General features: G+C 35.1%; 2 protein-coding genes across 3 annotated transcripts; both read left to right on the top strand.

Annotated features, from left to right (window-relative positions):
• The first annotated feature begins 455 nt into the window (after nt 1-455).
• Nucleotides 456-18,380, top strand: LOC127863861 (integumentary mucin C.1-like). The gene is made up of 4 exons (XM_052403529.1): nt 456-1,000; nt 2,563-2,727; nt 17,696-17,866; nt 18,233-18,380. Exons 1-3 carry the CDS (start codon nt 478-480, stop codon nt 17,854-17,856), a joined length of 849 nt encoding a protein of 282 aa, XP_052259489.1. The 5' UTR covers nt 456-477; the 3' UTR covers nt 17,857-17,866; nt 18,233-18,380.
• Nucleotides 18,381-19,996: 1,616 nt separating this feature from the next.
• Nucleotides 19,997-24,686, top strand: LOC127863855 (uncharacterized). 2 transcript variants are annotated; one of them, XM_052403523.1, is made up of 8 exons: nt 19,997-20,190; nt 20,600-20,884; nt 21,626-21,940; nt 22,136-22,408; nt 22,635-22,937; nt 23,060-23,404; nt 24,020-24,216; nt 24,412-24,686. In XM_052403523.1, exons 2-8 carry the CDS (start codon nt 20,797-20,799, stop codon nt 24,574-24,576), a joined length of 1,686 nt encoding a protein of 561 aa, XP_052259483.1. In that variant the 5' UTR covers nt 19,997-20,190; nt 20,600-20,796; the 3' UTR covers nt 24,577-24,686. The 2 variants fall into 2 exon arrangements, with proteins under 2 accessions (XP_052259483.1, XP_052259484.1); XM_052403524.1 differs by lacking the exons at nt 22,635-22,937; nt 23,060-23,404; nt 24,020-24,216; nt 24,412-24,686 and having other exon boundaries at nt 22,136-22,631.
• The last annotated feature ends 799 nt before the right edge of the window (nt 24,687-25,485 follow it).

Here is a 25,485-nt window from a genome sequence, read left to right as displayed (position 1 = left end):
AATGACATCCAAAATGGAACAAATTGGTCAGTGGGCAACAGAGGTGGAAATATTTGCTGCAGCAAATCTGTTACAAACAAATATATATATGTACACTAAAGTTGGTGAATATTGGAAATGGGCAGAATATAAGAATGACTATTTACAAAGAACGTCTGTAAGATTGCCAAATGTAGCTTTATATATCAAACATAGAAATACAAATCAGCCTGTGATGAGTGTACAACAAAACAGTTTTAGTCTTACAAGAACAGACCTTCTACAAAAAGAAATTCTACGTCAGCTTCAATTGTCCGAAGCAAAGGCTAAAAAACTCAAGAAATTTAGCTGTGGTGAGAGAAAAAGATAGAGAACGAAAGCAAAAGAAAAGACAGTCAGCTGAGTATACATGTAAACAAACAGAAAATATAAGAAATAAAATTTCTTCTAAAAATAGAGAGCACGAAAGAATACATAAGCGAGTCAAAAGACAGTCAGATGAGTACAAAAAGAGTGAAAGTACAAGAAAAGGAATATCATAATATCAGTCCTACGGCAGTAACCACCAGTCCTACGACAGTAACCTCCACAACTATGACAGAATCCACCAGTCCTACGACAGTAACCTCCACAACTATGACAGAAACCACCAGTCCTACGACCGAAACCACCAGTCCTACGACAGAATCCACCAGTCCTACGACAGTAACCACCAGCCGTACGACAGTAACCTCCACAACTATGACAGAATCCACCAGTCCTACGACAGAAACCACCAGTCCTACGACAGAAACCACCATTCCTACGACAGTAACCAACAGTCCTACGACAGCAACCACCAGTCCTACGACAGAAACCACCAGTCCTAAGGCACCTACAACCAGTCCTACGACAGAAACCACCAGTCCTACGACAGCAACCACAAGTCCTACGACAGTAACCACCAGTCCTACGACAGAAATCACCAGTCCTACGACAGCAACCACCAGTCCTACAACGGTGACCACCGCAAATCCGTTAGGTAAAACTAAAACATATAACCTTAAATTAAATTGTAATTAATTATGCATATGTATCCTTGTTACAAAGGCCACACTATGTATATGATACCAGCATATACCTGCGTATATAAACACTATATTGTACACGCAGGTATACTATAACGCTGGGCATACTTTGGGCATACGTTGTTTTTTTGCACGTACGGTTGCATACGTTTGCATGTTTAAGCTGGTTTAGGCTGAGAAAGTATGAAGCTTTAGAGTATGCATTAGTATTTACGCAAAGGCGAAAACCCACGTACTCAAACTGGTGTATATTGTCTAATTGGGCTTGAGCAAAAAAATCATCCCCGTTAGTGTACGTACGTTGGTGGTGTCTGCGTAGATGCATTTTTGATCTTTTCATCTATTTCGTAACAATTTGTTCGCCATAACATTTAAAAAATGTTAAAAACTTTGTTTCGTTACAATGTGTTTCTATACATACATATTAACAAATTTAAACTTCTTTGCTAAGCGTTCGTTCATCAACTGGCGTTAAAGACGCGAGCTGTCGATTTGTGATCAACTAATTTGAATATTTAATCATCAAGATGTCAGGTCTGTCATAATTTAATGAGATAAATATGTTCTTACTAATCAATTTTATGATATTGGTAATATATGAAACAACAACAAATATTCGCACGATTTTCCAAATATGACAATCCAAATATGCCTTGTTTAAAGGCTTCGACAGAGACTCTCTTCCTCGGTGTCAATATATATCGTAATTTCATGTAGATAATTTGTATAATTTGGTAGATTATTCAAAGTATGAAGCAATTGAAAAAAAAATATTTTTAAATGTACCTTTTCTTTCGAAGCAACTTTGTCCTGCAATTAATTTATTCTGAAGTATTTGTCTTGACACCGCAGTTACAGATGACACAACACAATATAGACAGTGGTTGAATATATTTGTGTTTGTTGATGATGTTACAACCCTATCTAAATGTTATATATTGTAATGATATAATAACAGCAATTTTATATTGTTAATAGCAATACAACTTTGACACAGAATAGTTGACAATGACAAAGAAAAAACCTTTAAACAACATTTCAAATTATCGCGGAAAAAAAGTAAACAAAAAACACGTATACATTATTTGTGATTAAAATGATATTAATGATCAATTACATTACTGGTAAGTATTATATTTTCTATGTTTTATAAGGAGGTAAATAATTCTTGCCATGCGCTATTTTTTTTCAGTTAAAGCAAGTTCCATGTTGCCTATTTAATACAGGACTAATCATACTTCACAAGACTATAACCACTTGGATCCATTCATCGTCATGCCATTTGTTTTAGTCACACGCGTGTGTTTTTGTTAACTTAAAGTAGTTACTTTGCGCGATTGATATGTACTTAAAGAGAGGATCATTCTGCGTGCATATTTAGTCTCAACAATTTAACTGTGGTCTAAATTAATCATGAATAAATTATTATTTCAAGCTAGTATATCATGTCGGCATCATGCCATTAAAGTAATGTAGAAATTATATCAATAATAATAGATTGCCACATGGTTTACAGAATGTGGAGTTGTAAACATCACGAACGGACCTCATATAGAAAATAACACGATGGGCGCGAACGTTATTGTAAAATGTAACTACGGGTATAAACCGACCGAGAATCAGACAATCACCTGCCAGAAAAATGGAACGTGGTCATGGCACACAGCATGTGAATCTATCGGTAAGCTGTTTCTGGAAATTAAGTCTAAATGCACCATGGAGAATAATATGATCGTTGTTTTGTTATGAAAGTTGTTCTTTTTGGCACGCATTTTTAACTAACTATCACACATATTAGCAATGTGACATACTCCTGTCACGTAATCGGATGTACTTTAGTGAAGCTAAAACAAGTCTCTGATGTCTAAAATATTTCTTTTATTTTACACTATTCCCTAACACCACAATTGTACTATAATAATTTCAAAGTCAAAGTAAATAACATAACGTGAATAATTCCTAGAGAAAGCGAGGTCCCGTCTGCCTATTTTGAGGGTTATTTATACTGATCCCGTTGTGTATTCGCTTAATTCGTGACCCACGCCTGTCAACAAGTAATGGACGTCAACGTGTGTATCTTGACGTATATAGACAGATGATGTATGATCCCTACAGATTTTACACCGCCTGTAATCGCGGGCCACTATGTAATTTGACAAAGTTCACAGGTGTATTCACACCTGGAACACGCATCGGAACGTCAGTCCTCCCGCTTAACGTATTTACCAACCATTTATATGCATTTTACGAGTCACAAATCTTATGTTTTCTGGTCCTCCCCGCTTAATGTATTTACTAATTGCTTATATGCATTTTGCGAGTCACGACCCCTATGTTTTCTGTTAGTTACATCTCGCTGAAATATTTCTATTGACTTTTCATAAAGTAATATATTCATTATAACCCATTACATTACACATCTACATAATCAATTTTCAAATTTCATTACACCCTACCCGAAGGTTCTATTTCCTAAATTAGTTTGTTTATACAACAATAACACGACAATAACAACACAATAATGTACAATGAGATAAATTCTATTATTATATATATTATATGTATACCCTACCCGAAAGTTCTATGACGTTACACAACTCACTCTTTCAAATGAATTTTTTCTATTATTATATATATTATATGTATACCCTACCCGAAGGTTCTATGAGATAAATTCTATTATTATATATATTATATGTACATTACGTTACACAACTCACTCTTTCAAATGAATTTTTTCTTATTTCATGATATGAAAAAATTACGATGATGTCAACAATTTAATCATGAGATCTGTACGAAGATAAAATATTGTATAACTCTGAACCAACGAGATTCTAAAAATATTTCCTGTTATGAAATAATGATTTTTTTTTTTTTTTTTTTTTTTATTTTTTTTTTTTACCAAACTTGGTGATGTCTATTACTAAGTTTACGTCGTTTGCGTTCTAGTAGTATTTGTTTGTATCTCTGTATGTGTGGTAACTGATGTGATGCATGAATGAGGGCTATATCTGGTAATGTCAACTGTGTGAAACAAAATGTACATACACGTGTGTTGTTGAAAGTTCTGTATGGTGTGCCACATGTTGGATGATATCTAAGTTTACAACAAGGTGTTTGTACTGCTGCTATACTATGTTTTGAACAGAACTTACATAAAAGTTTTGATAAAAATTGATAACGTCTTTGACGTTGGTGGCCTTGAGTGAAATATTGTTGGATGCGGTTATGCAATTGAGTGTTATCTGTTTGAGCGAATGTGGTGATTGACATGTTGCGTATTTTGTTTGGGATGGATGTTGAATATTTTAATCGACGGAATGTTTGTAGTGATTCTAAAGAGTCAATGCCGTAGTACGTGAATATTGCTTTGCAAATTTGATAAATGAGAATGTGTTGTTCATTTGTTAAATGATTGAGCATCTGTTGATGAAGAAGAGGTATGTTGAAATACGTAATCAAGAAAATCAATGTATCCACTTGAATTTCGCCAGATCTCATCATATAAGTAAAAATTGAAACATTATGTTCTTGTTCAAGGGTGGAAATTTTTTCAAACGTAGTTATAAAATAATGTATTTCTTCTAATTGAGTTTCTGCAATGGGTAAAGTAATGGAAACTGGCAATTGAAAATTAAATTCTTTGTAGAATCTAAAAAATGATTGAAAGAAAATCGAATTAGTGATCCAAAAAGTAATGTGTACAAAGAGGTCAACGAGGTACATGGTTAATAAATGAAATATATAGTTATAAAAATAAGGAAATGTTTATATCCGTTTCGTCAGTGGACAGCACAGTTCTTGTATGTTGTTTTAGTGGACAATAAAGTTAGTGTAGCTGGGCGTCAGCGAACAATGTTGTTCTTGTAGAGTTGGCGTCAGCGGTTGATGTAGGTCTTGTAGACTGGGTGATATTGAACGATGGAGCTCCTGCAGACTGGGTGTCGGCAGACGATAAAGTTTGTGAAGTTTGGTGTCAGTGAACGATGTCTTGTAGAGTTGGCGCCCGCGGATGATGGGTTTCTGGTAGATTGGGCGGCAGCGTCCGGTAGAGTTCTTGTAGTTGTTGGTTTGACTCTGCGGTAGAATAACTCGTGGAATCAAAATCATCGTTAGATACAGTTCATGGTGTTGACATTAGTCTTGGTAAATTATATACAATGTGGCAATAACACATATTTCAAACGTTCGTTGCAGATTATACGAGTGTTCAACGCATCTTGGTTAACTATAGACAACATCCTAATAATACATATTCCAAACGTTCTTTAAAGATTATACGAGTGTTCAACACATATATACAGTCACAATAGATGAATACGGGTGATATATCGATCGATGTGGTAGTGCACTAAACAATTGTTCGTAGATTTTAGTTTTCAAGTATATCGTTCTGTTCATTATTGACGATAGTAGGTAATATCCAGTAAACAGCCCATGGTGCTGTTTATGGTTCACAACTTGGTTGTTGACAAGTTGTTATCGCCAAGGATCATCCTGATGTCGTCGTCTGGAAGGGTTTGTTACCCTCGTAGAGACGGGTATAGGGATGACAGTGTTCTCGGTCGTTGCGGGGGTGCTGAGGGCTTTTTGACCTCAGACACGAGAGGTTCGTGCGCCACATCACAGGAAGCCACGCCCACATAACCCGGGGGACTGATTTCTCCAAGGTGCATATCATCGTTGGCAGATCGGAATTGGGTAATTATGTGACGATTAGATCGGGTCATACGTTTACATTTACAGTAAATAAGGAGTGCTGCACCAGAACTCAGAGCGGTCGCTACACCTATGATAATGTAACCCCATAATGGGAAGTCACCTGATGTCGTGTCAATGTCATTTAATTGTCTGATACTCTGCAGTTTTGTTATTAAAGCTTCCATAGGTATTTCTTTGATGTTTGATAGTTCATGAGGCATTTCGGTTTTAGTGAAATTAACGAGAGAGGTATGGAATGGTTTCCAAATGGAAGAACCCTTAAAGGTAGGTATGTCGAGTTTGTCGGTCTGAAGCCGGGTTTGACTGGAGTTAATGTACCAAGCATTTAATGTAAAGTATTCATTGTATGCGCGACAGTTCATGGGTACATTAACAATGTCTATGGGAGCGATAGCGCGAGCGGATATTTTATTTTGGGAATGATCTTGACATATCAGTCACGAGGCGTAGGTCTTGTCTAGAGACTATCGCCCAGTTACCAGATCCTAAATATTTGGCATCAGGTAAGACGGTGTTAGGGTGTATGATCACCTTGCAATAATCCTTTATGTGCTGAGTGTTGTTAATCATAATGGCTATGACGCATAATTTAGACATGTCTACTTGGTAGAATGGGGATTGTACGTCACATGTACGTCGCGCTTGACAAGTTTTCAGTTCGTTATTTGTCAATAGGCAGTAGTGATTTCGCGCTTGATCAATCAAGAAGCCCTTAGTTTCCAGTTCGTATCTAGCGGACATGTTATAGTGGATCTTATTGTCATTGATAGTTTCGTTAGCGGGTGAGTAGGGCATATCGAAATTGAATACTTCATATACCTCGAAAGAAGCTCCTATCTCGAGGAGAGGGATGTCCATTGTAATGATAATAGTAGTAGGTGACATTACGACGGTCGTTGAGGTAGATTGGTAATAATGCCATAGGTCGGTCTTGGGATTAGCTGGTAGTTGTAAATTATTAGGCACTTTTGTCGCAATGTCTAATAGTACGTCTTTCAGGTGAATAGGTGAAATAAGAGATGGAAAAAGTTTGCCAGTGCTGAGCATATTAAGTTGTCCTTTAAACGTTTCTAGATATAGTGATGCGTGGAAAACAGCCTGACGTAATTCATCAATCATGATCTTCAGGGAGTTGTAATTAACCGTATAATCTTGAACAGCATGGGTCATTGCCTGTAAACGTTCATGTGTGTGCATGATTTTGTCGTCAAGTTGTCTGAGGGTAGATATCAGAGTGTTAATGGAGTGGCGATTCTCAGTTATGTGTTGTTGGGTAACATTGAGAATAGATAAACTATTTTGTAACACATGGATAATAGTTTTCTGGCTTTCTTGAAGTTGATTAACGTGTGTTTGAATATTACGGATGTCAGAATCGTCAGCTGTGCCGAAAAGAAATTTAAAGAATCCGCCTAGGGGTAACAATGAGCGTTTCTGGATATGACTGAGCGTTTTATAATCTAGATAGCTGTCAAGTACGTTGTCATGGTCAGAACGGATGTATTCGATTTCCGTATGGAGTTGCGCTAATGATTGTTCAAAGGCGTCTGTTTTTAAAAGTAGATCATTTCGTTTGAATTGGAACATCATGTCTTTCGTGGTATTTGTGATATCGTTTAGTCTTGTTTCAAGTTGGGTAAGAAATGTAAAGAAGACGTTGGTATCGAGAAGTAGGGCTATTTGCCAATGAGCTCTGGTCACAGACACTTATTGAAATATAACATTTTCGTTAATCTCAAATCCCCCGATCATGCGCTACAAATGATGGCAACATCATCTGAAATATTACAAAGAAGAAGTATATTATCCGAATTGGTTACTAACTAAATGCTATTTACATAACTTGAGGTCATTCAAGCGTATAGACGTCAACGTTGCTCGTGTGGTCGTTACAGTAAATATTACATATGATCAGCTATTGCCTCTAGGCACGTGAAAACCACTTTCTTAATAGATTTATTAGATCTCTGACGTTTTCGTATGGATTTTCTTTTTTTGTGCTTAATAGCTATTTCATCAATTTGCATGTTATTATCGGTCGAATCGGTGTCCGATTGACGTGGGGGCGGATATTGTTGTTCAGCCCTATCGTATTGATGTGTGTCAGATTCGCTAGAGTTTGACGCATTGTATTTGAATTGTTTTTTCCGTAAATGTTTTTGCAATTCTGCTAAGGGGATGTCTTCCTCCTCGTCAGAATTGTCCCGAATTTGACGGGTTTGCCTAGTTATGATAGGTAATCCTTGTATTGACTTACTTAAATCACTATCAGACTCACTAGTTTCGGCAAAAGCTAAATTTGCTTTCCTAATGGGGCGTCCCATATTAGTATTTGATATAGGCCACTCATTTATATTAGCATGTCTTATTTGGTCAGCATGGACTTTAATAGTTGAGTTGTCTAATTGATTCTTTATTATGTATGTTAACGGTGATTTTTGTTCGATAATACGATAATATGGTCTCCATTTACTGTCTAATTTATTTGTACGGTGTAAGTTCTTATAGTAAACGGGGTCATTAATCTCGAATTTGATGTCTTTTGTATTTTTATTCGCATATTCGGCTTGTTTATCTTTAGATTTTTGAATTTGTGCACACACCTTTTTAAATGATTTATGTTGTTCTTCTAATATTATTTTATGATAATCTTCGCCGTGATATTTACGCCTAGGTTTTAACAAATTGTCTATTGGTAGGATGGGGTCTCTGTTAAATACTAAAAAGAAAGGTGAATGTTTTGATGTTTCTGAATGGGAAAATCGCATAGCTGCCAAGGACATGTTTAAATGTAAATCCCATTGTTGTACGTTTTCTTGAACGCGTTTTGATAGTATATTGTTCATAGTCGAGTGAGAGCGTTCATTTTTACCGTTAGCTTCTGGGTGATATGTGGACGTTTTGACATGTTGGATATTCAGGGATTTTAATGTTTCTGTAAACGCCGTACTAGTAAACTCTTTACCATTATCGGTAATTATCCTTATGGGACATGAATGACGACAATAAATCTCGTTTACTAACAGGTGTATTACGCTATCGGATGACTTATCCGGCGACGGAAAAGCCTCTATATATCCTGAAAATTGATCCACGAAACATATTATATATCTATTTCCGGAAAGCGTTGTTGGATATGGTCCGCATATATCTATGGAAACGACCGAGAAAGGGAATGGTGGTATTGCGGATTTCTGATGATACGGGAGCTTTAATTGCTTTCAAGTTTCTAGTTTGACAGACAATACATTTCGACACGTAATCATGCAATTCTTTGAACATTTTAGGCCAATAATATTTCTCTTTTATGGTATGAAAAAGTCTTTGAGAACCACCGTGTCCATTTTCGTCATGATATTGATTAATAATTAAACCTGTCAGGTGTTTAGGTACAAAACGCCTAAAGGTAGGTTCTTCATCGACGCTCGATATATAGTATAATATCTCATCAACCATAATGAATTTTCCATCTTCGTGTTTGTTTAGTTTCCCTAATTTTAATCTCGTTTTAATCTCAGATATGTGTGGGTCTTTTCCTTGTTCAATTTCCATGTTACAATCGTTTATTTTATCGGGTTCGATTGTCTCGTTATTCATAACCGTTTGTGGGATCGTGCTATTATCAATTACTTGTCTGTGATCGATATGCGTAGAGTCAATTACATTAATTTCGCGCGCCTGGTTTTGTCTATTTATTTCCGAACTAATCGTATAATGTTTATCGTTAATATCTAATTCTATTTCCGTTTGTTCGTCTCGGTCATTCGTTATTTTGGTATTCGGTGGTCGGCTTAGAAAGTCGGCAATTATGTTCTTTTTTCCCGATATATACTCAATTTTGCAATTGTAACCTGCTATACTTAAGGCCCATAATTGTACTTTCTTGTTTTGCATCGGAGATTCAAGAAGGAATTTTAACGGGCGATGATCCGTTTTGATAACAAATTCGGCGTTGTGTAAATAATGGTGTAATTTATTTAGACTGTAAAATATGCTGTAACACTTCTTTCTCAATAGTACTATATTTACATTGCGTTGGGTTTAATCGGTGTGATAGAAAGAATATCGGTTTTTCCCCTACATAATCTCCGGTTTCATTATCCCCGCATTTTTGAGTTAAACAAGATCCAATGCACTTATCCGAAGCATCTGTATACAGAATATAACCTTTATTCGGGTCCGGATAGGAAAGGTAAGGACTTTGCGTGAACGAGTCTTTTAATTGTAAGAAACTATCTTCACATTGTTTTGACCATGTAAATGGGACATTCTTTCTCGTGAGATTAATGAGAGGCTCTACTACTTCTGAATACGACGGACAGAATCTCCTATAAAATCCCGCAGCACCTAAGATAGATCGTACATCGCGTACGCACTTTGGTCTAGGGAATTGTCGGATCGCTTCTACTTTTAACGGATCTGGTCTTATACCGTTTTCATCTATAATGAAGCCTAGGTATCTAGTCTCCCTTTGTAAGAATTGACATTTTGATAGTTTAAGCTTTAGGTTATGCTTACTGAGACTTTGCAGTACTGTATCTACGTGTGATAAATGAGATTGTAAGTCAGGTGAAAATATTAGAATATCATCCAAATATGCTACGGCGAATCCTTCACAACCCTTAAGTACTTTATTAGCTAATTCTTGAAATATCGATCCCGCCCCAGACGCACCGAATGGCATAACGTTAAAGTGAAATAGACCCCTAAACCCTGAAGCAAAAGCCGTTTTTTCTCTGTCTTCTTCTTTTATAGGTATTTGCCAATAACCCGATATTAAATCTAAACTGGTGAAATATTTACTTTTCCCTAATAACGCCAATATATCATCGATCAATGGTAATGGATATGCAATTGGTTTTGTAATTTTGTTAAGCTGTCTGAAATCGACGCAAAACCTTTTCTCTCCTTTATGATCTTTATTTGAATCAAGGTTATTTTTCTTTTTGTCTACTAAAACAATAGGGAAACTCCACGGACTTCTCGATGGGCTTATTATGTTTGCCGTTAACATTTCGTCAATAGCTTTATCTATGAATACCTTATTGTTTAATGGTGTTCGATACGGTCTTAATTTAATGGGAGGATGGTCCCCTGTATCGATGTTAAATTCCATTGCTGTAGTTTGTGTTAGTTCTAAATTATTTCTTGCGAAGAGAGTTCTGTGTTTTAAGAGTATTGGAAGAATATTTTCTTTTTGATCTCCAGCGACATGTAAATCTGATAGAATCTCATCTTTAGACAAGCCTGATTTGGGTGTATTGTTTTTGATAACGCTTTCGATAGAACATATTTCATTATCTTGGATAGATTGAAGTTGGCCTATGGGACAATTACGTCTAAGTCTAATCGTTTTATGGGTATTGTTTATAATTAGAATAGGGAATTTACGATCACGCGTTGTCTTGACTACTGAGTTAACGATTGTTAAACCGGGTTCATTATCAAAGAAAGAATTACTTATTCCAGTAAAGTCATAATTTTGATTTGAGCGTAAGCTGTTTCTTTTCGTCCTGGCAAGGAGTCTATATGCAGTTTGTGGTTTAAGAACGGTATGCCTAGTTAGCCTCGCTATTACCGAAAGGTGTACATCTTCTTCCAGAGGTACATAACAATCTTTTATTCTTAAACATCCTAGATCAAAGTATACACGGACACCGTTGTCTTGTAAAAAATCTCTCCCTAGCTCCCTAGTATTACGTTCCTATTAATGTTTTCAACGACAAAAAATGGATGTTCAATATATATACTCCCTATTTTAAATTTTAATTTTACATTCCCGCGAATGTATAGCGAGTTACCATCGACCGCTTTTAGATTAATTTTTGTCATTTTAAGTGGTGGTTTGTGTTTTAATAGATCATAAGCTCTTTTACTAATTACGGAAAGTTCCGCACCAGAATCTATCAAGCTCCTAAATTTACAATTTCCTATTGAAATGAGGCAAGAATTTGGGTTTCCACACAAAGCAATATTATACGTCTTTACGTTTCCGTCGTTACCATAGACCCCTTTTTGGTACGACGTTCCTAGTTTTTTCGATTAAGGTATGGTTTTCTTTGAGTACATTCTCTACTGAAGTGTCCCAATTTTCCACAATTCCAACAGTCTATTTTGTCTTTCCAATTTTTGTCATATTCGTTCTTACGTGCGTAATTGTTTTGACCTACCGCGTATGCATTTATTTCGTTTTTCCTACGTCTACAGTCTTGTATAACATGACCCTGTCTCTTGCAATACCTGCAAGTGTTTGATGGTCTCAAATGATCGATTTCCATGGGAACAGGTCTATTAAGTGGTGTTTGAACTTGATTATGACTCAAATGTGACCTTAATTCGAATATTGCTCTTACATTTTGTTCGGCTAATGCGGAATTGACTGCTAACGCTAAAGTAGTTGGATTTTCTCGCATTAATTTAAGGCGTAAATAATCATGTCTCAGGCCGTCAATGAAAGTTCCAATTAACTGACTTTCGATCATCTCGAGGTTATCCTCAACATTTTCATACGCTTCACTAGATAAAGACAGAAGTCGTTCCGCGAATAATTGGACATTTTCGTCGGGTTTTTGTTTGAGTGTTTTTAAGAGAGCGAGAGCATAATGAGGGTCCTGGATTTCTGCGAATCTTATCTTAAGTTCATTTTTTAAGGTTGCCCATGACTCATCAGGAAAATCAGTCAAATACCTCTGAATGTAATCGCTAACAAGTCCCCTACTAGATTGGTAAGCTACTAACTTCAATTGATCCCCCGCCAAACGTGAAAGTACCCCATATTTCTCTATGTTTTTGATCCAATTTTTGTATTCTTTAGGATTTCCGTCATAAGTTTGAATTACTTGTGAGACGCTTTGAGTTCCGATAGCATTTGTTACTCCTCTAATTTGTTCGCTTAAATTTTGAAAGAATTGTGGAATCGCTTGATCTGCCATCTTAGATAATTAACCATAGGAAAATAAGTCAGTCACTCACAGAATATTTGCCCGTTCGTTGTGGAGGTCCGGCACGTCTTCTTCCCTCTGGCCCGTGAAAGAAGTGGTACTTCTGGTTGATCCTGTCACCGCGCACCAGTTAAACACGTGTCACGTAATCGGATGTACTTTAGTGAAGCTAAAACAAGTCTCTGATGTCTAAAATATTTCTTTTATTTTACACTATTCCCTAACACCACAATTGTACTATAATAATTTCAAAGTCAAAGTAAATAACATAACGTGAATAATTCCTAGAGAAAGCGAGGTCCCGTCTGCCTATTTTGAGGGTTATTTATACTGATCCCGTTGTGTATTCGCTTAATTCGTGACCCACGCCTGTCAACAAGTAATGGACGTCAACGTGTGTATCTTGACGTATATAGACAGATGATGTATGATCCCTACAGATTTTACACCGCCTGTAATCGCGGGCCACTATGTAATTTGACAAAGTTCACAGGTGTATTCACACCTGGAACACGCATCGGAACGTCAGTCCTCCCGCTTAACGTATTTACCAACCATTTATATGCATTTTACGAGTCACGAATCTTATGTTTTCTGGTCCTCCCCGCTTAATGTATTTACTAATTGCTTATATGCATTTTGCGAGTCACGACCCCCATGTTTTCTGTTAGTTACATCTCGCTGAAATATTTCTATTGACTTTTCATAAAGTAATATATTCATTATAACACATTACATTACACATCTACATAATCAATTTTCAAATTTCATTACACCCTACCCGAAGGTTCTATTTCCTAAATTAGTTTGTTTATACAACAATAACACGACAATAACAACACAATAATGTACAATGAGATAAATTCTATTATTATATATATTATATGTATACCCTACCCGAAAGTTCTATGACGTTACACAACTCACTCTTTCAAATGAATTTTTTCTATTATTATATATATTATATGTATACCCTACCCGAAGGTTCTATGAGATAAATTCTATTATTATATATATTATATGTACATTACGTTACACTCCATACGGATCAATATTACCTCTTGTCTCCATAAAATGTGGTAAAACCTATCTTTTTTATCTATGTCAATTTATTATAAGGGGCCTAAAATCTATTTGGTTTAATGAAAGCAACAACGAACAATACGAGACGGTAGTTTGTTTTCATATGGGCCGTGTTTGCTTAATGTTTACTTAGTCTAAGCTTCGTTCGTTGTATAAACACCATAGCAGATTATATAAATTGATATTTAAATATAAGTTTCTGTTTCATTCATTTTTTGAAGACACGTGTTGAGTTATATTATAAGAACGCAATCCTGTTTTGGAGATAACGATATTCTGCATTTCGCCAGAAATCATTTAGTTTTATATGTATATTATACCAATGTTCATAGCACGTGGGTTTATTTCTTGTTCAGTGTTAAGTTCTGTATGATACTGTTGTGAGGTATAAACATTCTTAAACAGTTGCTTTTGAATGTTATAAAATCAGCAGACTAAATAGGATAACGCCTATAAATCATTTTAAATATAGTAACAATAGATATTCTTGAACAGATTGTAATTACTTCGCAGTTGATATGTACTAAATGAGTGGATCATTCTGCGTGCAAATTCAGTCTCGACAAGTTAACTGTCTTCCTAATTAATCATGAATACGTTATTATTTCAAGCTAGCAGATCATGTCGGCATCATGTCCTTAACAGTCATGTATACATCATATAAATAGTAAAAGATTTGCGCATGATTTACAGTCTGTGGAGCTCCAAATATCACGAACGGAACCAATATAGAAACTAACTACACGATGAACGCAAACGTTACTGTACAATGTAACTACGGGTATTAACCGACCGAGACACAGACAACAACCTGCCAGAAAGATGAAACGTGGTCAGGACACACAGCGTGTGAACTTATCGGTAAGTTGGTTCTGCATATTTTATCAAAATAAACTGTGAACAACACACCTTGTGCATATTTAATAGAGACGTTTGATCTTATATTTTTTTAATTATGTACATGCTTTTAATTGTTAAATATTTCAATTTTCAAGATATGGCTTTACATTATTTTGGTTTGAACATGTTACGAACGCAAGCATATTTGGAGAAACTGATAGCGTACAGTCTACAAGTAATCACGTGGTGTTATATTTGTACAAAACGAACGGTCATACGACAGGGTTAATATACTTTATGATCTGATATGTTTTGGGGATGAGGTATAAGAGCCTTTAATATGAGCTTGTTGTTAAACTAACGGACTTAATTTTAGAGACAAACACATACAAAAGAAATTTTCTTTTGTTAAACATTTCGCATCAAATAAAAGTATTGATTCTTTTTTTAGCCTTCTCTTAATTATTTTTCTTACTCAGTCACTACAAGGCAATTGAACCAACGTCTCTTATTAATTGTTGCGGGTTTTCGGGAAGATTCCTATTAAAACAGTCGGATTAAGTACAATAGATGACTAACTAGCAGATCATTTTCCATGAAAATTTAGTCTTATCAATTAAGCAATCGTTTTCCTATTTTACTGTTATTATTATAATTATTGTATGATACACCGATATTTGTCAGCATCGTGTCAATGAATATAATATAACTCTTATGTTATAAATTCTTTGCCGTATAATTTATATAGTGCGTGAAGCTCCAATCACCACAAGGGCAACACCTATAGGCAATTACTATAATAGTTACGCTAACGTTGCTGTAAAATGTAGCTACGGGTATAATACAATACAGAATCGCACACTAAATTGACTGAAATTAAAATGGAGCATGGTCAGAACACGAATCATGTGCATACATTGATACGTTAGTTCTTTGAAATATGTTTTAAATACATCGTCAACAAGAACGTTGTGTATTTGTTTTATACGTATGACCTTATAAGTGTTTTAATAGACTTTTTAATCACGAAAATATACAAACATTTTGAACGTTCGTACCCGTAAGTTTTAGGTATTGTATAGACATTCCTTTTCAAATAATAATCTTACATGAATTGATCCTGCGACACATTATGAAGGAAACACTATTATGATGACCTTAAATGTGTCTCCTTTAAAACAAAAACAACGGGCAATATCAGCAGTATGTCGTGTAATGGGGGCATCATTTGGTTAACTAATTCTCAGCATTCGTTAGCTGTACACACACCGTTGATTATATATTATTGTATTGACTATCAAGTTTCGTGTTTGGCAGACACATTTAATAAATAGGATAGGTGCGTGCATACAATTGTGAGCTATTATAACAAATTACTGTAACATGGCCGAAGGTGTTACAGATTAAAATTTATTATTTGATTTAACATCTTTTGTCGTGAAGTATAAACAACCTTGTTTTTTAACGTGTGATTTTTATCTAACCGACAGACTAAGCTTAGGCAAATAATAAATAATAAACTACATTTGCTGTCATTTTAATAATTTAGCATTCCGCATAAAAGTGTAATCATTTGTATAATTAATTCCGTTCTACTCCAAATTATTTCATAAATGTGTCATGTTAAGAAGCTGAAACCATTTGCGAAAACTTATTACGGAATGCAAACTTTTTCTCACCTTATCACCCACGCCGGCCAATCAATAATCATATTGTATGATGGTGACTATTATGTATCATGATTAAATTGTATTGATATAAACAGAAAAAATACATATTATTTCTCAATTTATCATTTTCTCTACTTGAAATTATATATGGTATGTTTGGCATATATTACATATCGTTATTATAAAAAGTAACAAAATGACGTCGCGAGCGGGCCGTTATTCGTATCTTGCGGGTCAATATAATTTGTATTGGCCCGCTTACGCAGGCCGATTTTATATCAGAAAAGAATCGGATCGCGCGACGTCAACTTTACAAAATGGCGTCCACATTTAATCTTGGCAAACGGTGATAACTAAAATTTAGCCACACATCTTTGAAAGAATTGAAAATGATGCTAATAAAATGTTGCAAACAAGTGGAATAATTAAACTATCGATTGCATCTGAAACCGTACTGTTAATTAGATTAATGACACTCTTTGAAATTTAACACGAGTCATCAATGCACAAATTTTGTTACCGACACGCTTACCTCAATAACAACGTTAATCCAATGCTAAAAACAATAAAATAATAACGAAATGCACTTCATTTTTTCCGTTCTTCCATCCATTCATCTACACATTTATTTTAAAATAGAAACCACTCTATTGGTTCGAAACGTGTTTGTATCGAATGCTTACTATTCTGATCACCGTTTTACATAATAGAATGTCAATGACCGGTCGGAGCGATTTTCTTTTTTTCATTCCTATTGAAGTTTCCAATTATGCATGACATACATACAATCCGAAATACGTTTTGGATTCGTTTGATACTTTAAACAATATTTTATTGTAAAATAAACCATCACGTCAGAAGTTTTGTCCTTAAATCCAGAGTCTAGCCTAAATTTATGTGTTTCGTCACAGAAATTACGTCACACGAGATACGTCATAAATTGCGTTATCATTGGAATGAAAGTAAAAGTACGGAAAGCTGGTTTTGTAATAAATGTTAGTGTGGAAACATAATAGAACGATATGTAATATAAACGACAAAACACAGCTGAGCTGTGCCGGACGTCTATAATCGGCCCTAGCCGCAAAATGGCCCTCTGGCCAAAGGCCCTCGGGCCGTTATGACGGCAGCGGGCCAATTATAGACGTCCGGCCCATCTCAGCCGTGTGTTATTGTCTAAATAACGAACACTAAACTGTTTATGTCTTTGTTTAGGCTTTTTTCTGAAAGCTATATACAGACAAGATGTGTATCAAAAGAGGATTATACCAGAACAACGTTATTTCAAATAAAACAACTTTTGTTTATTATAAAATGTTCGTAATAGATCATGGCCCGGAGTGCAAAAATAACAACACTATATTTACAAATCTTATTGCAATTATTCAAGATTGCCGAACACCATCCCCTATCGTCTTCGGTAACATGAAGATCAACTCAGCATACTTAAACGGAACGACTGAGATCACGTGCTTCCCAGGTTTCAATATAACTGGTGGTAAAACCAGTACGTGTCAAGAAAACGGAAACTGGACTTATCCACCCATGTGAGAGATGATAAGTAAGTTTATCTTATACAAAATGTATTTTTCTGTTTACTGAACGCTTACTTAAAAAGCTCAAAATATGGCAGATTTTGTTTAGTATGCGCCTCATATCGTTGTGAAGGACGTTCTTTATTGTACCTATAAAGTTCCGCTATACTTTATGATATTATTATATATACTTATACCAAATATGCATGTAGGTTAATGGTGCGCATAAAACATAGCTTCTTACTTTTTTCCGCTTTCTTTATTATGTGCATTATCTTTTTTTATGTGAATTTTTTATTGAAGAAATGCACTAGCATAACAAGTGTGATGTATATTATTTCTTAAATAAACAAATAAAAGTTTTAAATCATACATATTGTACATTGTTGTAGATTGTTCAGTACCCGTTCTTGTAAACGGAAGTGTGAACATCAACAATCCAGTTCCTGCGAATTCAACAGTAGCGTTCACTTGCAAACCAGGATTTTCCATGGAAGGGAATTCAACAGCTTTATGTAACACCACCGGGCGATTTGACAGTTTCCCGACATTCGCTCTTATAAGTAGGTTGTTTGGTAGTGCAGTATTTGATTCGCATCTCCATACGGTTTATTCATCGAATGCCAGCTCAGAAACATGAGGTTGATGTCTTCTGTTGGTAAATTTGTATGATACAATTTAGACAATAGCATTCAGTGGTAAGGGCTATTCTCTTATTTAGTAAGTTATCTAACGAACGCTTTAGGGGTTTAGAAAACTTTAATTAGATCACATTTGTGACAAATAACGTACACTTATATGGTTTGTAAGTCTCGGTTTACTTTAACTTTTGGTTTTGACCTTTCGTGTACATATGCATATGAATTATAATTGCAACTCTCAGATGGATCAATCAAGTTTAAACGATCAATTTTTTACCAAGTATTTTTTTATATAACACGGGAAGCGATATTCTGGATTAGGTACAATACTGACTTGATATGTTTGTACCCTGAGGTTGCACATCTCGTTTAAAATCGTTAGTCGCTCGACGAGACCTACTGTCACGTAATCGCTCATAGTTCATAGACGACACATAGTTATAACAATGTTCATTACTCTTAATGGTGTTTAGCCTATCATTCGATATCTCGTCATGTGCGTATTGCCATGATGACGAAATTTGCATTAACCACCATTTTCTCGTGTTGCGCATGGGACAAGTCCGTCTCTCTCTTTTAATGTTGGTTTCTCTGCATAACGTAGGATAACATATTTAACAACACATATATCAGTTTCTAATCCAGTTTAATGTCTGACATAATTAATATTTTCAGTTGTGCAAATACGTTGTGATTGCTACATGATTGTGTCTTTTCCCATCTGTCCGACTCTAGATCTAAATGCTAACTGACTATTTTCCTCTAACATTTGCCCCATGAAACTCAGTTATGAATTCCATTGGTCAGTGTTCTATCCGTGCTTATTGTTGGTTGGCTAGATTACTAAAGATACTGAATCAATGAAGCCCTGGAAACGGGATAAACAAACCACCCAAATATTTACAAGCTTTATCAAACCTTTTGATGAGAGATTTTACTGTATAAACACTTTTGCTTGACCAATACAAAGATACCCGGCCTTGTGTCAACTATACTATTCTTTAATCTCTCCCTCATCGATAAGCTTATTTGTACATATCTGCACTTTGTTTCCTAACATAATGTGACACTACATGTCCTATTATATGTTCATTTGTTGTTACATATGTGCTGGTTGTTTATGAGATGTAATAGCAATTTCCTCCCATAGACCAGCGACATAAACTGATCTCGTTTATTTCAAAGATGCGTTATTGCAACACATATTTACTTGTTTTAATGGTTTATATATTTGAAGTATCATGCTATCAATGTTTTCATATTAATTCACAATCATAAAGGTTTATTATATGTCGACAAATAACGTCAATTTGTATTAATGTATGCAGGCTGCACATCTCGTAATTAATTCGGAATTTCGGAAATATGTTTTCGCTATACAATAGTTTAACACATGGGATGCAACACCATATTTTTGGTACTTCTCAACATTCAGTTCTATTCTCATATTCGTAGATTGATTGTTGTATTATAATAACATACGTTTTACTTGAGGCTGTAATTAAAAGCAAATAACCAATCGCATATTGCGCACAGTAAATTACTACTCGTATCTTGCGCCCTACCTTTTATTTCAGGTGTGCCGTATAAGGGCCAGTGCAATGTGACTATTCAATGTCTGACGTTAAATGCGGATTGCCTCAACAACCATTGTGAGTGCCCACAATTACATGACTTTTATTTGAATGGAAATGACTCTTGTCAGACTAGTGAGTGTTCATTTTCACCTATTTTCTTTGTTAATTTGTGTTATTTAATTGCTTACAATTAACAATCATTTTATATTTAAAAACAACGCGTGCATTATTGTTGTTTGTTTGCTCATGCATTGGTAAGTTTCACGGCGTTTATATTCAACAATTGAAAAGTGTACATTTATCGAATAAATGTATATAGGTTGCATGTTCTGGTGTCATAATGATACATATCTGTAATGTACTGGACCCTGAAAGGTATACGTATAAATGAATTTCAGTGAACTTGTAATGCGATTTTGTGTTCGAAATATGATGGTAACTATTATCTGGCATGGATAAAAATCGTTATTACACATGGATAACTACAGCTTTGGGAAATATCACTATTATCAAACGTGAGGTACTCTTATTTTTATTCCAGAACCTGCGCTTGGGATCAACTTAGACTTGAACGTTATTAATGAAAGAAATGATTCAGTTGAAATAAATGCTTCTCTATCCGTCCAAAACTCGTCCGATGGCGTCCAATTCTATGCGAAACTCATTGATGACCCAAACAACCGGACTGATTATTTCAAAATTACAAACGGTTCTTCAACCATTCGCTTTCGTGATCTGATGCCGGCTCAGCGCTACAACATCGTCGTGTCTCTTTCAAAAAATGGAGTTCCTAGTAATGAAAGCGAAACAGTCGCTGTTGTCACAGGTAATATTTATCTATTCTCTATACATTTATACAGCACTTTACATTTTATTCGTGAGTAAAAGTAAATATAAATTATTTTTGCATTTTCTTATTAGAAGATAAAATGAATCAATTGAAAATTTGATTTAAGTGTATGTGTTAAAGTGAGACTGCACGATTTTGTCAAATATTTATGAATTTATATAAAATGCGAAAACAACTTAGTATACATATATTTCAATATAAATTAAAATAAAAAGTAAGACGAACATGTAATGAAAAATGCAAAATAAGCCAGATATTAAATTCTGAAAATGTCTGTACAGTCGAATTCGCCAGCATGTTAACCATGCATATACGATGTGAATCTAAGTTTATTTAAGTGCAGATTTTAATTTCCTGCAACGATATCTGTTATACGACACACGAAAACTAACTCATATCCTTATAAAAAGACAAATGCTTCGGTTATTGTAGGAAAATATGTACGAAATATCTTCACACTCGCTATGTGAAGGCATCTTATTTGTCTTTGCTGCATTTTATGAAATTCGTCTTCAATGTATAATTTGTCTCAAAATAATGTCAATAATCACAGAACAACAAGTATCAAATGGGCAAAACATGCACAATTATGAACAATTTAACAATAAGGAAACCAATACATTTGATAAAAAGCGTTCGGACACATGTAATTTACAAATTTATAAAGACAATAAATGTAATGTTAATATAACGTTTCATCATTTTTTTTATTTGCAGCGCCCAATTGCGAGCATGCATGGAATATAAAAAGTGTGACAGAAACAACGTTCAGATTTTATCAAAACTCGACATTTGATAGTTTTGAGTTTACCGCCATAGAGGTGCCTACTTTAGCCACATTCACAGTCAATGGACATATTTGTTACCAGGCACAGACTTGTGCGTTCCCTAAGAATGTTTCAGAGTTAGAAGTTAGTGATCTTGTCTCGGGATCACAATGTGGATTTTCATTTAAAACGGCAATGGGAAAAATGTCAAATACACGTTATGCAGTTAGCAGTACTGCTTGTCAGACGTTCACCGGATATACAGGTACTTATTCACTCAATAATTATCCGTATAACTTAAAATAGTTATACCAAGTTTAGAATTAATTAACACTAGAAGTGAAAGTATAATTATAAGTATCATCACAATATCTCATACAAAACTTTCTTTCTTATAAAAATAATTTACTAACGTAATGTAAATTGCATTTTCATTATTTTACATCATGACGCTTTTCAGTGCCCGAACTTCCGGACATTGACATACCGAATGACACTATAACTGCGTCAAGTTTTATGGTCCAGTTTGCAACAAATTCAACAAAAAAGTTCTTTGAATGGCGTGTAGACGTGTACAATGAAGCTGGTTTTGTAACCAATATGATTAAGTCAAATACCACTAACAAAATGAACATTTCCGACCATATTAACCCAGCTACCACGTATCGTGTTTCCCTGGTTACTCTCGTGCCGGGACAGAGAAGCACACCAAGAAATTGGACCATTTATACTAGTGAGTAGTGACAATCTCACTGCTCTGACTTCACAACAACATTGAATCAAAACAAAATGTGTATTTACTCTTCATTCACAGGAATTTTCAAGTTTTATATTTATATTTGAAGTGTTTTATATTTGAATCTTGTACCATATTTATTCTGTTACACTCATTACAAATTAAGTATTGATAAAAATATTATTTTGCAGTGTATAAATAAACAAAATGTTAACGTTTACAGGGCCTCTGGACTTATCGCCAGCTCTACTTGGGAATGTGTCCACAAACACAATAACACTGACCTTTGAAACCTGGCGATTTAATGTTTCGTTTACACATATTACTGTTCTTGTCAATTATTCTAATGCTGAATTTAATGGTCAATGCAACACAACAGTAATGTCTTGCACGTTTGCTAAACCAACTAATAAATCAGAGCTACACTTGTCAAATCTGACACCTGGGACATTATATAGCATACGCATATTTACCGAATTTGGTGGGATGGAAAGCAAAGAACCACAGACTATTTTATCATATACCGGTAAGTATCTGGTTATGCTCATTTATTCAACACGGTGTAGCTTTTTTCAGCATTGAATTAAGATGAAATTTATGTTGTGTACTTTCAATGTCATTGAATATTACACATTGGTTTTTCATCAGCACCCAACAGTATAAGTAAGGAAAATGTTGCGATCATGGAAAAGACAACGCGTTTGTTAAAGACGACATGGCTTTCTGTAAATGGCTCGATCAGCGGATACATTGTAATGTTTACGTGCCAAAGCCCGAACTTCAACACATATACACAGAGTTTCAACTCAACGGTGACGGAAAACGAAGCCACCGTTGACGGCCTTGACCCGGGGACATTCTGTTTTCTAGCTGTTCAAACGTATCTGATGAATGGGAATGTTGGAACACTCTATGGTGAAGTGGTGACGAATGAACTCCCGGAAAGCTCAATTGAAGCAGGCAATCGACAAGTTTCAACGACACGTTTAACAGGTTTTATTAAACAGTATAAGTGTTCGTCGTTTGGTTCAGATAGATGCTTCGCAATATTTTTGTTTGCATTAACTTCCCTTTGATTTCACACGAGGTCTGTACAGGGATAGTTCAGCTCTCGAGCCCATTAAGCTAAGAAGACGATTGTAAAATGACAATGGCAAGTGCGCTGTACATAGTGCATGCCAAGGGGTCTGTACATGTCGATGTCTGTTAATGACATGTTGCATACTTTATAGTATAAACATATTTGTCCTAAGTTATAGGAACGTGACGGATTGATACATTACCATACAATCAAAGTTTAAATTATATTGCTATAACGTGAATCCGTTATATATTGTTATGAGTAGGGCCGGATGAAACTTAATTAAAACTATATAAATGCACGAGTTATAAGTTGCACGTACATATACGGCATCATACCCGTGTCTTTTTCGAAGACTAATTGATTTAATTCACAACTTAAGCGGACTTTGTAGGTAATGATTGTAATTAAAGTAAAATTATTTTCAAAATAACAAACAAAAAGTGTTCAAGCCTTACTAAGTGTTTGAGAATTCTCATTATTGTATATTACCGAAAATCTTATTTTAAGTATATATTTCCATTTAGCTCCTGAGAATGTACACAATCTGAGGAGTACCAATGTAACATCTAACTCAAAGACTCTTCAATGGTCACTACCGAGCATTAGAAACGGTATTCTTCGCTTTTATACTGCGTGGGTTAATGACACAAACAACACGTGCGTACAAAGTGCAGTGTGGAAGTGTTCTAATTGTAGTGATCAGTCGCCTAATTCAAACTTTGTAAGTAGAAAGCCAAAGTGTCTTAGTTTAACAAATATGTAAGAAATTAATTTCGATGTTTAATTTATGTGTTCATCACAAACTCGGTAAGTTGTTTAGAATGCATCATGTATACATGCTGGCGAGTTGTGCAGTAGATATTATGTGCTTTTCAGGATAATTGAGTAACTTCAAAGTATGTTTTTCTGGATACAGGCGTGTGAGGTCGTCAACACCTATAACTTTTCAGCAGAGGAACCGCTGTCTTGGTCCATAACAAACTTGCATCCGTTCAGAAATTACACGGTGTATATAGCTGCCTATACAATTATGATAGGGTCGTACTCCGATGTAAACATGTCCACTAATAAATCCAACTAATAAATCAGAGCTACACTTGTCAAATCTGACACCTGGGACATTATATAGCATACGCATATTTACCGCATTTGGTGGGATGGAAAGCAAAGAACCACAGACTATTTTATCATATACCGGTAAGTATCTGGTTATGCTCATTTATTCAAGTTTCAACGACACGTTTAACAGGTTTTATTAAACAGTATAAGTGTTCGTCGTTTGGTTCAGATAGATGCTTCGCAATATTTTTGTTTGCATTAACTTCCCTTTGATTTCACACGAGGTCTGTACAGGGATAGTTCAGCTCTCGAGCCCATTAAGCTAAGAAGACGATTGTAAAATGGCAATGGCAAGTGCGCTGTACATAGTGCATGCCAAGGGGTCTGTACATGTCGATGTCTGTTAATGACATGTTGCATACTTTATAGTATAAACATATTTGTCCTAAGTTATAGGAACGTGACGGATTGATACATTACCATACAATCAAAGTTTAAATTATATTGCTATAACGTGAATCCGTTATATATTGTTATGAGTAGGGCCGGATGAAACTTAATTAAAACTATATAAATGCACGAGTTATAAGTTGCACGTACATATACGGCATCATACCCGTGTCTTTTCGAAGACTAATTGATTTAATTCACAACTTAAGCGGACTTTGTAGGTAATGATTGTAATTAAAGTAAAATTATTTTCAAAATAACAAACAAAAAGTGTTCAAGCCTTACTAAGTGTTTGAGAATTCTCATTATTGTATATTACCGAAAATCTTATTTTAAGTATATATTTCCATTTAGCTCCTGAGAATGTACACAATCTGAGGAGTACCAATGTAACATCTAACTCAAAGACTCTTCAATGGTCACTACCGAGCATTAGAAACGGTATTCTTCGCTTTTATACTGCGTGGGTTAATGACACAAA

The sequence above is a fragment of the Dreissena polymorpha genome, unplaced genomic scaffold (assembly GCF_020536995.1).
Source record: "Dreissena polymorpha isolate Duluth1 unplaced genomic scaffold, UMN_Dpol_1.0 chrUn049, whole genome shotgun sequence".
NCBI classification, from domain to species: domain Eukaryota; kingdom Metazoa; phylum Mollusca; class Bivalvia; order Myida; family Dreissenidae; genus Dreissena; species Dreissena polymorpha.
The sequence above is the reverse complement of the archived record's forward strand: the minus strand, read 5'-3'. Positions and strand labels throughout refer to the sequence as shown.